Source organism: Hipposideros armiger, unplaced genomic scaffold (genome assembly GCF_001890085.2).
Source record: "Hipposideros armiger isolate ML-2016 unplaced genomic scaffold, ASM189008v1 scaffold_87, whole genome shotgun sequence".
Taxonomy (NCBI): Eukaryota; Metazoa; Chordata; class Mammalia; order Chiroptera; family Hipposideridae; genus Hipposideros; species Hipposideros armiger.
The window spans coordinates 2,064,409-2,077,376 of record NW_017731437.1 but is presented as its reverse complement, the minus strand read 5'-3'; the positions used below and the strand labels follow the sequence as shown (position 1 = coordinate 2,077,376).

The window sequence follows — 12,968 nt, the reverse complement described above, 5'->3', positions numbered from 1 at the left end:
TAAAAAATAAATAAAACCAAAGACACACCCTCTGGCCCAACAGCCCTACTTCTTGGTATTTACATGACAGACATGGGGGCACATGTCCATAAAGAAACGGGTCCAAGCTCACAGCAGCTTAATTCCTAAGAGTCCCAAATGGAAACAGCCCGGGGCCCGTGAGTAGAACGGCTACGAAACCACAGCATGTTCCCGTGACGGACACTCAGCAATAAGGGAGCACACGGCTGGCACCAGCTGCAACACGAGCACATGGAAAGTACATTCAACCTGGCAAAATTCATCAATAGTGGAAAAAACCAGCGGTGCGGGCAGAGAGTGACTGTGAAGGGGCACCGGGGCGATGGTGGCATTCTGTATTCTAGCGGAGTTTTCATACACAGCATAGATGTACGTCCAGATTCAGAGAATGGTACGCTTAAGGTCTGTGCCTTCACAGTGCATCCATTTTACCTCAGAGAGGGGAAAAGAGCCATAAACAAACACAGACGTCCGGTTTTCCGACTTCACGGTGGTGCAAAAGCCATACACATACATTCAGTAGAAAGTGGCGGGGCGAAGCTATGGTGTTCGCTAGGTGAGGCGCAGCCACTGCATTTTCAGCTTCTGGTATTTTCCACCTACAGTGGGTTTATCCGGACGTAATCCCATCATAAGTCGAGGACTCTCATTGATGAAATGAAAGCCAAAGCGTTACAGGGTAACGTGTGCTGACATCAGTAACTTACTTTGAAACGCATCCAAATCTCACGTGGACTGTTGGTGGAAGGGGGGATGGACATGGGTGCAGCGGACCAAGTGTGCGTTGCAGGATCTAGGCGGTGGGCGTATGGGTGTTCATACTAGCATTCTTTCATCTTTCCTACGTGTTTGAAATTTTTCATGGTAAAAAGCTGGAAAAATTTTTAAAATACACTGAGACATCGCAACCAAAACTAGGGAAGAAAAAAGGGGGCAGGAGACCCTTCACCCGAAGCCCTAAACTCTCACACCTCACTGGCCTCGCACAGTTTAAGGCAGGCATCCTGGGGCATCACCTCCAGTGTTCCCACCCCAGCGCCAGGAGAGGTGCCTTCCCGTCCTCGAGGTAGTTCCCATTTTCCCCGCCTGCCACTTCCTCTGCCTGCCAGAGCGGCCACAATGAATGGAAATAACACCAGGGCGACCTCTTCCCACAGATTCAGGGCAAGTGAAAACCCAGGAGGAGCCGGGCTCTTGAGAGCTTATACCGCCACCTGCTGGACAAAAAGCTTTTTGCACCGAATTCCTCCAGCTAAAGTTTGCGGCTCCACAGCCGTCCCCTTCCTTCTGCCCAAGTCTCCACAAGGCCCCTCGCTGCAGTAAATCTGGGGTGCCTGTGCATGAAAGGTGCATGTCTCCAGACGCATGCTCCCCTTCCCTCTGGTTGCTCTCTGCAAGCTGGGGGGCGGTGGGGGCTGCAGGGCCTTCCCCGGTGTATGCCCTCCACCCTCAAACACACATCACAGAGGCACAGACAGCCCAACACTACCCTCGCTGGATGGCGCCCCAGCCCCTTCCCTCTCCCTTGGACACAGCGACACCAGGATCAGGACACTCTGAAGTCTCTTGAACTTGGAAATACGTGGAAGTCAAACAATTCTAAAGCTGTAGTTCTTTAGTTATCGGGTGACAATATCCTGCGTGATGTCCCACAGCGGGCACGGTTGTGCGGCCTGCGGCCTTGGATTGGACATGTTACCTGGAGAGGACACCTGGACCTCAGCCAGGCTGGAGGAACAAGCCAGCCAGGGCTGAACTGGGTGGATGGTGGGGGGCAGAGTCCTGGCTGAGGGCTGCCCAGTGTGAACCCAGGGGCTGCAGGGGCAGAGAGGGACATGGGCCTGATGCGAAGCCATGAAAAGGGGAGGCCACAGGCCCTTCTGTGCTCAACACTTGCACCTGTGTGGCCCCCAACAGGTACCACGGACGGTCAAGGATATGTTCTGGGGAGCAAGTGGGGCTCTGACCAGTGTCCCCTCGGGGGCAAGGTGCACAGACACCCACTGTCCTATTAGAGAAGCTCTTGAATCTCCTTTGTCCCCAAGTGTCACCTAGTCCTCTCCAGGTGAGCAGAAACACTGCCAGGAAAGCAGAGGGAGAACCCAGGATGGTCTGCCCAAGGGCCAACTCCAAGAACGCCTGTGCGCAGCTCAGGCCACTCCCACAGGAGGTGATATGGTCCCCGGCAGGCAAGTGGTGTCACACAGAGGCTCCCGATAACCCAGCCCAGAGACTCAGGACCCCAGGAGATAAGATGCAAGAGGCCAGAGTAGCGATTCCCGCTCTGATGCCCGCGCTCCTTCCTTGCGGCTGCCTGCTCCTGGGGTCACCTTCCCAGGACTCAGGCCGTCCCACACTTGGCCAAGCACACACCAAACCACAGCCAGCAGCCTGTGCGCTCAGACATCGTAAGTGTTCCCTCCTAAAAACAGCAGCCCCCAGGGCAAGGCAGGACAGTGGCCTCTTCAACCACTGGGGTCCACCCAGCAATCACAGCCCTTCCTATCCAACTGCAAAGAGCGACTACAACAGCCTCTTCCCCTCCGGGCCTGCCACGGGCCATTCTCAGCAGCCACAGAGCATTCGGGTCCTGCCACGCCCTCCACATGGTACCCATCACACCAAACAAACAAACAAACCTTCACCAGGCCCTCCAAGGCTGGGCTCAATTTGGCCCCACCTGCCTCACCGGTGTCATACTTGCCTCTCCTCTAACGACACAGGACAGCCACTCACATCTTCATGATAAAACAACCTCAGGACCTTTGCACTTGCTGTTCCCTTTGCCTGAACACTCTTCCTCTGGATTTTGGCCTGGTCGGGTCCTTCTAGTCATGCAAATTTCAGTTCAAAGTCACGTCCTCAGGAAGGGCCTCCATTAATTCCCACACACACACACATACACACACACACATACACACCTAGTCATAATCACTCCCCCTGTTCTTGACTTCTTCACAGCCTCTATCTAAAATCATCTCCTGATGTGTTTATTCCTTAGCTGCCCCACATCTAGTTGAGACTGTAAGTCCCAAGAGAGCAAGGACAGTATCTTGCTCCTCCCTGTAGGCCAAGAACCCAGGAGAGCACCTGCACATAGCAGGACCTCAACGAATATGTGCCACGTGAATTAGAATGACATGCGTCAAGTGGTCCTGTGAACAGGAACCCGGGAATGTAACCACATGAGGTGAATTCAAGGCAGAGGATACAAACAAGTTACTGATTGTTCCCACTCACTGGGGGGATTTTAGGGCAGTGAGGAGAAAGGGGGTGCTGGGAGTGTGGGTTCCTGCCCCCCTGATGCCCAGTGGCTCCGTCACACCCATCTGCTCCAGAGCTCAGCCTAGCACAAAAGCATTTTAAAGTTTTCACAGCAAAGTTTCAGAGCCTCTTTGGTTAATTTACAAGGGGTGTGTTACTTTGTTTATTCAGCTTTGCTCAAGTCAGAGTTTCCTGGTTTGTAGAAAAAAAAAAAGCAAAGAAAGAAACAGGGAGGATCAGAAGGGGGCAGGTCCCAAGCCCACATGCAGAGAGGGGTCTTCATGAGCTGAGATTTCCAATGCTATATAGGTCCTGAGTTCAAGGTGGGACCAGGAGCCTGAAACAATTCTCCAAACTTGGGCCACTTATTAAAAGGAAATATCCGAGCTTCTCCTTTAGGTCCCATGGGCCGGTCACGGGCAGCCCAACGGGAGCTGAATCCACCTCTGAGCCCATCTGCAGAATCCTCATGTGGGTGGTGAAGGCAGGACCGGTGCCAGAGGGACTTAGGGCGAAGGGTTTCGGTGGTGACTTTAGTAGAGGGGCTTGTGCCCAGGTTGGGAGGGAGATACAGGGACGGCCACCTCTGAGCAGAAGGCAGACGGAGACCAGACAGCAAAAGCAAAGAGGGAGAGTGGGGGCAGAGGGGGCTTTCCGGGAAGGAGCGAGGGCACCGACTGATGGACAAGAAGCCCACACACTGACACACAGCCAGCCAGTGTCACACGCAGGCCGGGCAGTGACATCACTGAGCACAAGAAGCACCTCCGCACAGTGGACCCCAGGAGGCCCCAGGCTGGCCTCTATAATCGGCCCGGAAGGACCCAGGCCTGGCTGCCCCGGGCAGAGCACATGTCCAGCCATGTCCTGGGCCTCAGCTGAGGCTCCCGGGCCCAATCCAGGATTTCCCCACTGCTCCCTGGAGCCAGTCAGGGTGTGAGGAAAAAAAAAGAGTGAATCAAGAGCCCAGGACAGGAAGTCAGAGCCTTACCTCACACCATATAAATATTAACTCAAAACAGATCAAAGGCCCAATCACAAGAACTAAAACTATAAAATTCTTACGAAAAAAAAAACCAGAGGAAAAAGCTTTTTGACATTGGGCATGACACCAAAAGCATAGGCAACAAAAGAAGAAAACATAAATTGGATTTCATCAAAATTAAAAATTTTTGTGCATCAAAGGATACTATCAACAGAATGAAAAGGCAACCCACAGGATGGGAGAAAATATTTGCAAATCATATATCAGATAAGGAACTAATATCCAGAATATATAAAGAACTCCTGCAATTCAACAAGAAAAACCAAACAAACAACCCAATTAATAAACTGGCAAGGGCCGGCCGAGTGGCTCAGTTGGTTAAGAGCTTGCTAAAGAGTGTGCGCTCTGAGCAACAGGGTCACCGGTTCAATTCTCACACAGGCTAGTGATGCTGCGCCTGAGCTGAGCTGCCACTGAGCAGCCAACAGGTGGCAGGATGGCTCAGCTGGTGAGAGCACGTGCTCCTAACAAGGTTGCCCGTTCAATGGTGGGCTATGCCCACGCACAACTAAGACTGAACTCGGCACCTTGAGCTGAGCTGCCGCTTGGATGGCTCAGTGGATAGAGCGTGTGCTCTTAACAACAAGGCTGCTGATTCAACTCCCGCATGGTATGGTGGCTATGTCCACCCGCAACTAAGATTGTAACACAGCACCTTGAACTGAGTAGTGAGCGCAACTGGACTTGGAACTGAGTTTGCTGCACCCTCCACAACTAAGACTGAAGGACAACAACTTGGCTGTTCCCCTCCCCCAATTCCCCAATAAAATCTTTTTAAAAACCTGACAAAAGTCTTGAATAGACATTTCTCCAACAAAGACATAAGATGCCAACAAGCACAAGAAAAGATGCTCAACATCACTGATTATCAGGGAAACCCTTGGGCATTGCTGGTGGGAACGTAAAATGCTGCAGCTGCTGTGGGAAGCAGTATGGTGGTACCCCCCACCCAAATTAAACATAGAATTACCATATGACCCAGCAATTCTATTTCTGGGTACAGATCCCAAAGATTTGAAAGCAAGGACTCAAGCAGGTATCTGTACATCCATGTTCATGGCAGCATTATTCACAATGGTTAAAAGGTGGAAGCCACCCAAGCGTCTATCCATACATAGATGAACGAATAAACAAAATGGGGTCTCTCCAGAAAATGGACTATTAGTCAGCCTTAAACAGGAGGGAAGTCTGACACCCGCTTCAACGTGGATGAACCTGGAAATCAACCTGGAAGTCTTTATGCTCGGTGACATAAACCGATCACACATGAGAGAAATGTTGCATGATTCCACTTGTATGAGAAACCCAGAATGTCAGATCCATAGAGACAGAAAGTGGAAGGAATGTTGCCAGGGGCTGGGGGAGGGAAGGGGAGTAAGTGTTTAATGGGGACAGTTTCACTTTGGGAAGATGAAGAAGTTCCAGAGATGAATGAATGGTGGCACAAAACTATGTGAATGAATGTCGCTGATGCCACTGAACTGTACGCTTAAGAATTGTTAAAATGGTAAATTTTGTTGTATAATTTTACCACAATTTTAAAAAGAGTCCAGTATCCTGGATGGAGCCCGGGGCACCCACCCCAGGCCCTTTGCAGTTTGGAATGGCTGCAGTGACCCGTCCGTAAATGGCTCTGGATAGTCTCCATGTCACGCTGTGTCATTCTTTGAGGCAGTTCTTTAATGCATAACAACGTGATGTTAAAGTCATTCCTTAGTAGGACTTTACATAGAAACAAATCCTGTGTTCAGAAAAAAAATCTGGACAGACCAATTTGAGGTTCAAAGGAATTACACGTCACCAGGCAAAGGTGCCCTCATCCGGCAGGCTGACCATCCAAGGTCCACTCTGCACCAGGGCCTGGCCCCTGCCCTCACCTCCCACTGGTAGCTGGTGTGTGTGGGGGGGAGGGCGGTGCACAAGAAAGCTCCCTGCAGGGAGCTGCATGGAAGGGGAGCAGGTCAGACTCCGGGACAGCTTCTGGAACCCCATAAGGGGCTGTGCTCCCCACACCTCACCAGGGGCAGGGGACCCAGTGGAAAAGGCTCGCAGCCGCACCGAAAGGTCCAGAGTGGGACAGCGAGGGATCTGAGACATAGAATCATCCTGTGCATCCAGGGCACATGGGGACTGTGGTGGGTTGAATGGTGCCCCCTCCAAAAAAAATTTCACATCTACCTGGAACCTGTGAACGTGGCCTTATTTGGAAAAGGGGTCTTGACTGATGTAATAAGTTAAGGATCTTGAGATCCAATCATCTTGGATTATCCAAGTGAGTCCTAAATCCAGTAATGAGTGTCCTTATAAGAGAGGAGCAGAGGGAGATTTGGGACACGGAAGGAGGCTATGTAATGACAGAAGCAGAGATTGGGGTGGTGCGTCTACAAGCCAAGGATGGCTAGCAGGAGCCAGGGGCCAGGGGCCAGGAGACCGGCCCGGGACAGATCCTGCCTCGGAGCCGCTAGAAGAAACCAGCCCTGCCCGCACCTTGATTCTGGCTTCTGGATTCTCAAAAGGGGCAAGAATCAAGGGCTGTGGCTGGAAGCCGCCCATTCTCTGGTACTTGGTTACAACGGCCCTAAAAAGCTACAAGAGGGACCAGGACTCTTAGCGGTCAGAGCTGGAAGGGGAGGCCAGGAGGACTCTGGGCCAAGCCTCTCATCTCAGAGACAAAAAAGTAAAGCCAGAGAAGGCGAGAGCCGGTCCAGGAAGCCATGACCACAGCATCAGTCCAAGCCACAGACTCAGGGGCAAGTGGGGACAGCTGAGAAAGGGACAGGTGAGGACTGAGGCACTGCCTCCTGGTGACACAGGGCCCTCTGAGAAGAGCAGAGCGCCGGCTCCCTCTTGCTGGGTGACCCGTCTGTGCCTCACTGCTTCAGGCAGACACCCAGCCAGGGGCAGGCGTCCAGCGACAGTGTGGCCCGGCCCTCCAGGACCCCACGCCAACATTCATGACCCAGCGGAGACTTCCACATTCCCTGCCTGCAACTCACCCTCGCAGCCCAGCTGAGCTAAGCAACAGCTCCCCAGTGGAAAGTTCCCTTCTTGGAGATTCTCTCCCTGATGAAATACAAGCACTTGGAACAAGATAAAACTGCTTCGTTTTTGTAAAAGCCACAAAGCCAGTCCAGAACAAGAAAAAAAATGCGGACCCTTGGCTGAAAGGAGCAGCCTTCTGTCTCAGCGGCGGCCAGTCACCGCTCTGTGACTCACCCCCATCCTGCTGACTGACGAGCCCTCCGGCATCTTCCCAGGGGTGCCTGACCGCTGACGAGGCCCCCAGGCTCACAAACCAGGCGGGAGCTGGGTGCTTCCCAGGAAGGGGGCAGGGGGCAGGTCTAAGGTCTCCTGAGGCCGTCTACACCTGCCCCAAGCCCTCTCCCCAAAGCGTGGGCAGACCTCACCCCCGCCGCGCCAACCCTTCCTGGACAGCGGCGGAGAGCTGGCCGGACACGCCGTGAACGCCAGCCCCGTGGGGCCTGAGCAGTGACAGCCACATCTGGAAATGGGCAGTTGGGGCATCTGGCAAGGCAGACCCCTGTCCACACACACACAGCATCTGGGCCCCCAGCCCACCTTGGCCCTGTGCTCGCCGGGGACTGAGGTGTCACAACTGCCTTATGGTGAGACAAAGGGACATGGCTGGCAAGAAGGAAGGAGCCCCTCAGCAGGCTGGGCCCCGAACAGGCTCAGGAGCCCATTGTGGTGGGGACCCTGCCTCAGGCCATGCCGGTCCCACTCCCTCCCTTTACAGATTAAGAAACTGAGGCCCTGGTCCCAAAGGGACTTGTTCAAGGTCCCAGCAGGGACAGGGTGTAACTCGCTTCCCCAGGGACTGGTTAAGGGCCGAGTTACCATTAAAGACGAAAGCCAAGGTCTGACCAGGCCTGAGGAACGTGGGGGAAAAGCACAAGGATTTTCATTTCCATTCATATCTGTCACCAGTTTCTAACTGAGCTTTGAAGGAAATGAGTATTTTTTCATGAAAATGCATCCAAATGAGGATTTCATAGAGAGTACCAATTTTCCCTCTGGCACGTCCTGAGACAAGTGCTGTCCTCAGCGGAGGGCAGGGCGGTGGCGCTCTGCGCAGTTGTAAAGACACAGAGCTGACCGGTTCCAAAGGCGGTTTTGTTCAGTTCATGAAAAGCTCCTGGAGTTTGGCTGGCCCCGGAGGCTCCAAGACATGGCGAACACTCCTGACCCCCAGGGACCTCCTCCTGGCCTTGGTGTGCCAGCTGTCTGGTACCCTGGTGGTCACCCATCTGGGTCTTGGCTTAGTCATCTAAAATGAAGGCTGCACACGAGGCCCCCGAGGCCCCTGCCAGCTGAGCCAGAGGAGTGGCCATCCTGCCAGGCCCCACATGGGTCCCTCCTAGTGTCCCCTGCTCTGCAGCCCCTGCCAGGCTGAGAACAGGGAGCCCTGACTCAGCACCTCCGCCTGCCCCCACAGGGCCAACACGTCACCGAGCTCAAACACAGACGAGGTGCGGCTTTGCCAGACGTGCCTTCCGCCGCTGTCCACGGCTGCCCTACCCCCTGTGGTCAGTGTGCTGTGCCCGTTTGTGGGTGCCCAGCAGCACAAGCACACATATGCACATGGACCCACATGCACTGTCAGCAGCTCTCCTTCCAAGGGCTGCTCCACTCAGACCAGCCTTTCTTCTCTCTGGCCTCTTGGGGACCCCCCCCCAATAAAAAAACACAGAGTGGCAAATAACAGACCAGGGCCAATGGCACTGTGGGGTAACAGTCTTGGCCTTACTGCAACCCAGGGGTCAGCTCAGAACACCTGAAGCCCAGAGAGAGGCTGATGCCCCAGGATGCATCACACGGGCACCATGGACCCCAGCACCCAGTTCAAGGGGGTGCGCAGACACTATAATGCATGGGAATGACTCGTGATGCTGTCAGATGCTGACACAGTTACAGCACACAACGCCTGGCTGAAGGAACCGAGGAGGCCTGACCTGGAGAAGAGGGTCATGTAGCTGGGCCACTAAAGAAGGGACAGCCTCTTCCTCTTTAGTTGGCGGCCCTCCCCCCGCCCCATGGGTCTGTGCCCAATCCCTGCGGGCTGCCCACTTGGCCTATCTCTGAGAAGCTCACAGCCTGGGGGCTGGTCCCTACATGGGGCGCAGGGGCGGGTCCAGGCACCAGTAAGGCCCCTCCAGCCCAGCCAGCCGCCTGCCCTCCCTCCTTGCCCTGACGTGACATCCAGATGTTTAAGCAGTGATTCTGTTCCAGGATCTGAGCTGAGCCCACATCCGCTAATCTTCCTGTTCTGAACCGTCTCTCAGTAACCGCGGATCACTGTCACTGCCCCCTTCCCTGTTGCCAGGCTCCTAGGTGAGAACAGGACCCGAATGACACTGTCACCCCCAAGCAGGATTCGTCTTAATTCCCCCAAGCCTCGGGCAGAACAAGGCACGTTCTCTCTGATGTGCGCACATGCACACGCACACGCACGCACGCATCTGCACGTCTCGTCTGGGCACCGGGAGCTTCCACCCCTGTAATCAAGTCCAGGGAGGCACCAAAATGCTATTTCAGGGAGGACACCACGGCGGCCCTGAAGGCAGACGGTGGCTGGCAGCGAAAACACAAACCACACGGTGGACACACAAGCCGCTAACCGGCGCCCCTAATGACACCGCCCAGACCCCAGAGCCAGAGGCCAAGGCCAAGGTCCCCCCACCCTGTCCCGGAGTTCAGCGCCAACAGTCTCAGCACGCACAGTGGTCGGAAGATGCAGAAGTCGCACATTGGGAATTGAAAGAGAAGCAGCGGAGGGAAGGGAGCCGAGTTTAAATAAAAGCCAGACTTAGTGAAGCTCAGCTTGTGGAACCTCACATCCCACGACCTCAGAACAGTCCAGAGGAAGAGAAATATGTCCACAAAAATGAATACAAGTGAACCCTGGGGCTGGTTTCCCGAAGCACAAGTGAGGCTCCGGGGGAGGGAGTGGGGGAGGGCCGCGCCTACCTGAGATCCGGTCTCTCTCCATCACTACGATATATTTAGCAGCAGGCGGAGTCCGTGTCCCCCTTTTCAGAGGCGTCCTCCCCTTTCTCACCCCGCCGCCCTCCCCCTTTCTGCCTCCTCCTCCTCCTCCTCCTCCTCCAAAAACACTCTTTGTCTGGTCTAATTTCTTCAATCTGCTGCAATCTCGAATGCATCCAAATTACCACATTTCCATGTGCTGATCATATGTTTGTGCTCCAAACTGAAGTAGCATTGTCTCTGAATCCAGCGGACAGGGAGCGCAGGGGAGAAGGAGAGAAGGGGAGGGGAGGCGGAGCGAAGGCGGACGTGGGCCTTGAAGAGCTGGCGGCCCGGGTCCCCGGCGTCCCCAGGGCGCGCGGGCGGGCGGGCGCCGGTGCCTGGCCGGGCTGGGCGCGGTGGCTCCGAGGTGCTGCGTGCGGCTTCCGGCCGGACCTTCTCTCCACCCCGCGGGCCCCTCGGCCGAGTCTCGTTCGCTGCTCTTTTTTAATATCCAGTTGGAGAAGCTTAACTTAGCCTCTTGGAAACCAGCGCACAGACTCAGATTCCTGGCGACGTCCGACGTCTTTCATTTTCCCGCGATGCTCGTCTCCTCCGGCTGAAGCGGCTGCAAAGCCCGACTCCTGCGCCGGCCTCACCTTCCTCCCGACGCAGCCGGCCCTGTGCCCCGACCCCACGTGGCGCGAAGGAGGGGCCGGCTCGCCCCAGGCAGGCGGCCCCGGGAAGGCTTCAGGAGCACCTGCCCTGGCTGAGCCCCGCGAAGTGGCCCCCGCTGTCGCCCCGGTGTCCCGTCAGCCTGCGGTGGCACAGGCAGCTGGCTGTCCCCGCCCCAGCTGAGAGGGAGAGCGGGATGGAGGCTTCCTGGAAGATTCCTACCACACTCATGAGTCAGTGAGTGTCCAGCTGTCCCCTGGGAGGGAGCGTGGCTCCTGACCACGGACTTCCCCAGACGCAGCGCCTGTCCTCCAGGGAGCATGGGGCCCAGCAGGGCTGGGGGATTACAGCTGTTTCCTGCTCTTCACCTGGGGGGCGGGGAGGCTGCTTACCTGGCAATCTCAGGGGGCCCCACCAGCACCTGGTCAGAGTCAGGGCTGGGGGGGGGGGCTGGAGGATATCCCCTCTGTTCTGTAAACTTCACCTCAAGCTGGCAGCCCTGGGCCCTAGACAGAGACCGGTTTTGTTTGCCTGAACCTGAAAATGTGCATTCCCTGCCAACGTGGAACACGCAGGCGATTTCGCTGAGAACTCCAGATTTTCTGCTTGTCTTGGAAAAGGGAGGGCAGTGGCCACACCGGACGAGCCTTCCTGCCTGGCCACATGGGCTGGTTTGAAGAGTGCTACCCCCTTTAGATGAAACCACATTTTCCGGTTTGCTCTGGTCCACACGGCCCCTTCACTCATTTTCATTCTTTGCCTTCCTGCCATCCCCACAGCCTCTGAGTTTGCAGTCCCTGCCCCACCCAGCCACGTGAGCTATGTGTTACCACAGACGAGAGGCTCATGCATAACTCACTGCCAGATGGCGTGGTCAAAGTCCCCGTCCCCTCCTTCCGGGGACAGGACCCCCAATGCAGTCTGCTAGGTAGCAAAGGAATCCTCCTGGCATGGGGGTGGGAGGGGGGGATAATGTCCAGCTTTGTGGGAGATGCCACATAGCAACCACCTCCTCCTGCCTGCCCCCAGCAGAGCCTGGAGGACAGCCCCAAAGGTGCCCAGCAGGGTGAGGAAAGGTGGGACCAGTGTCTCAGCCAAGAGGGGCCCAGGGATTCAGGCACTGTGATGAGCTGAATAATGGCCCCCAAAGATATCGCATCCAAATTTCTGGTGCCTGTACAGGGGGACCTTATTTGGGAAGAGCCGTTGCAGGTGGGGTTAAGTGAAGGGTCTTGAGATGGGGAGATGATCCTGGATTACTGGGGTGATCCCTCGGTGCCATCACACATACTCACCTACGCGGGAGGCACAGAGAGATCTGACACCCATTCACAGAGATGGGGACGTGAAGCCGGAGCAGAGAGAGACAGGAAGACGCTGGCCTTGAAGACTGAAGCGATGCAGTCACAAGCCAAGGAATGCCAGCGGCCCTGGAAACAGGATGAGGCCAGGAGCAAATTCTCCCTCAGCCTTGGGAGGGCGGGCAGCCCTGCAGACACCTTGATTTCACTTCCGGCCTCCAGTCACAAAATACAGTTCTAGGGTTTTCAGGGCCCCAGTTTGCGGTGACTTGTTAAAGCAGCGATAGGATACTCACACAGGCACCACAGATGGACCCAGTGTTCCCTGCATCACACTTTCTGCTGATTACACTCCATTCTAAAACATCACGTTAAACCAACCACTAACAATCGTTGAGTTAGAACAACAGGAATCATGGAAATTTTTTGGTTTATTTAAACTCTTTTCCGATTTTGAAAAAAAATACTCCTTGTTGGTTTTTCTGATTATAAATGTAACATATGTTCATTGTATTAAACTTAGAAACTGCAGAAAAACTCATAAAGAAACCCCTTTAATGCCAATGGGACTCTCCAGGACCAATTCCAGCCGTGGCCGCAGACCCAGGCTGGCTGGTGGGCCAGGACAAGGGGCGGGGCCCAGGCTGGCTGGTGGGCCAGGACAAGGGGCGGGGCCC

General features: G+C 55.1%; 1 protein-coding gene across 2 annotated transcripts in view; it reads right to left on the bottom strand.

Moving 5' to 3' along the window:
* The window catches only part of SEPTIN9 (septin 9), a 188,845-nt gene that overhangs the window by 152,898 nt on the left and 22,979 nt on the right, over positions 1–12,968 (bottom strand). Inside the window, exon 1 of one of the 2 annotated variants that reach the window (XM_019644338.1) lies at positions 10,319–10,670. The exons of the other annotated variant lie outside the window; for it this stretch is intronic. Within the exon in view, the coding sequence (XP_019499883.1) occupies positions 10,319–10,340 (22 nt within the window). The 5' untranslated portion in view covers positions 10,341–10,670. Of the gene's footprint in view, positions 1–10,318; positions 10,671–12,968 lie in introns of those variants that run through there. 2 annotated transcript variants of the gene reach the window in all.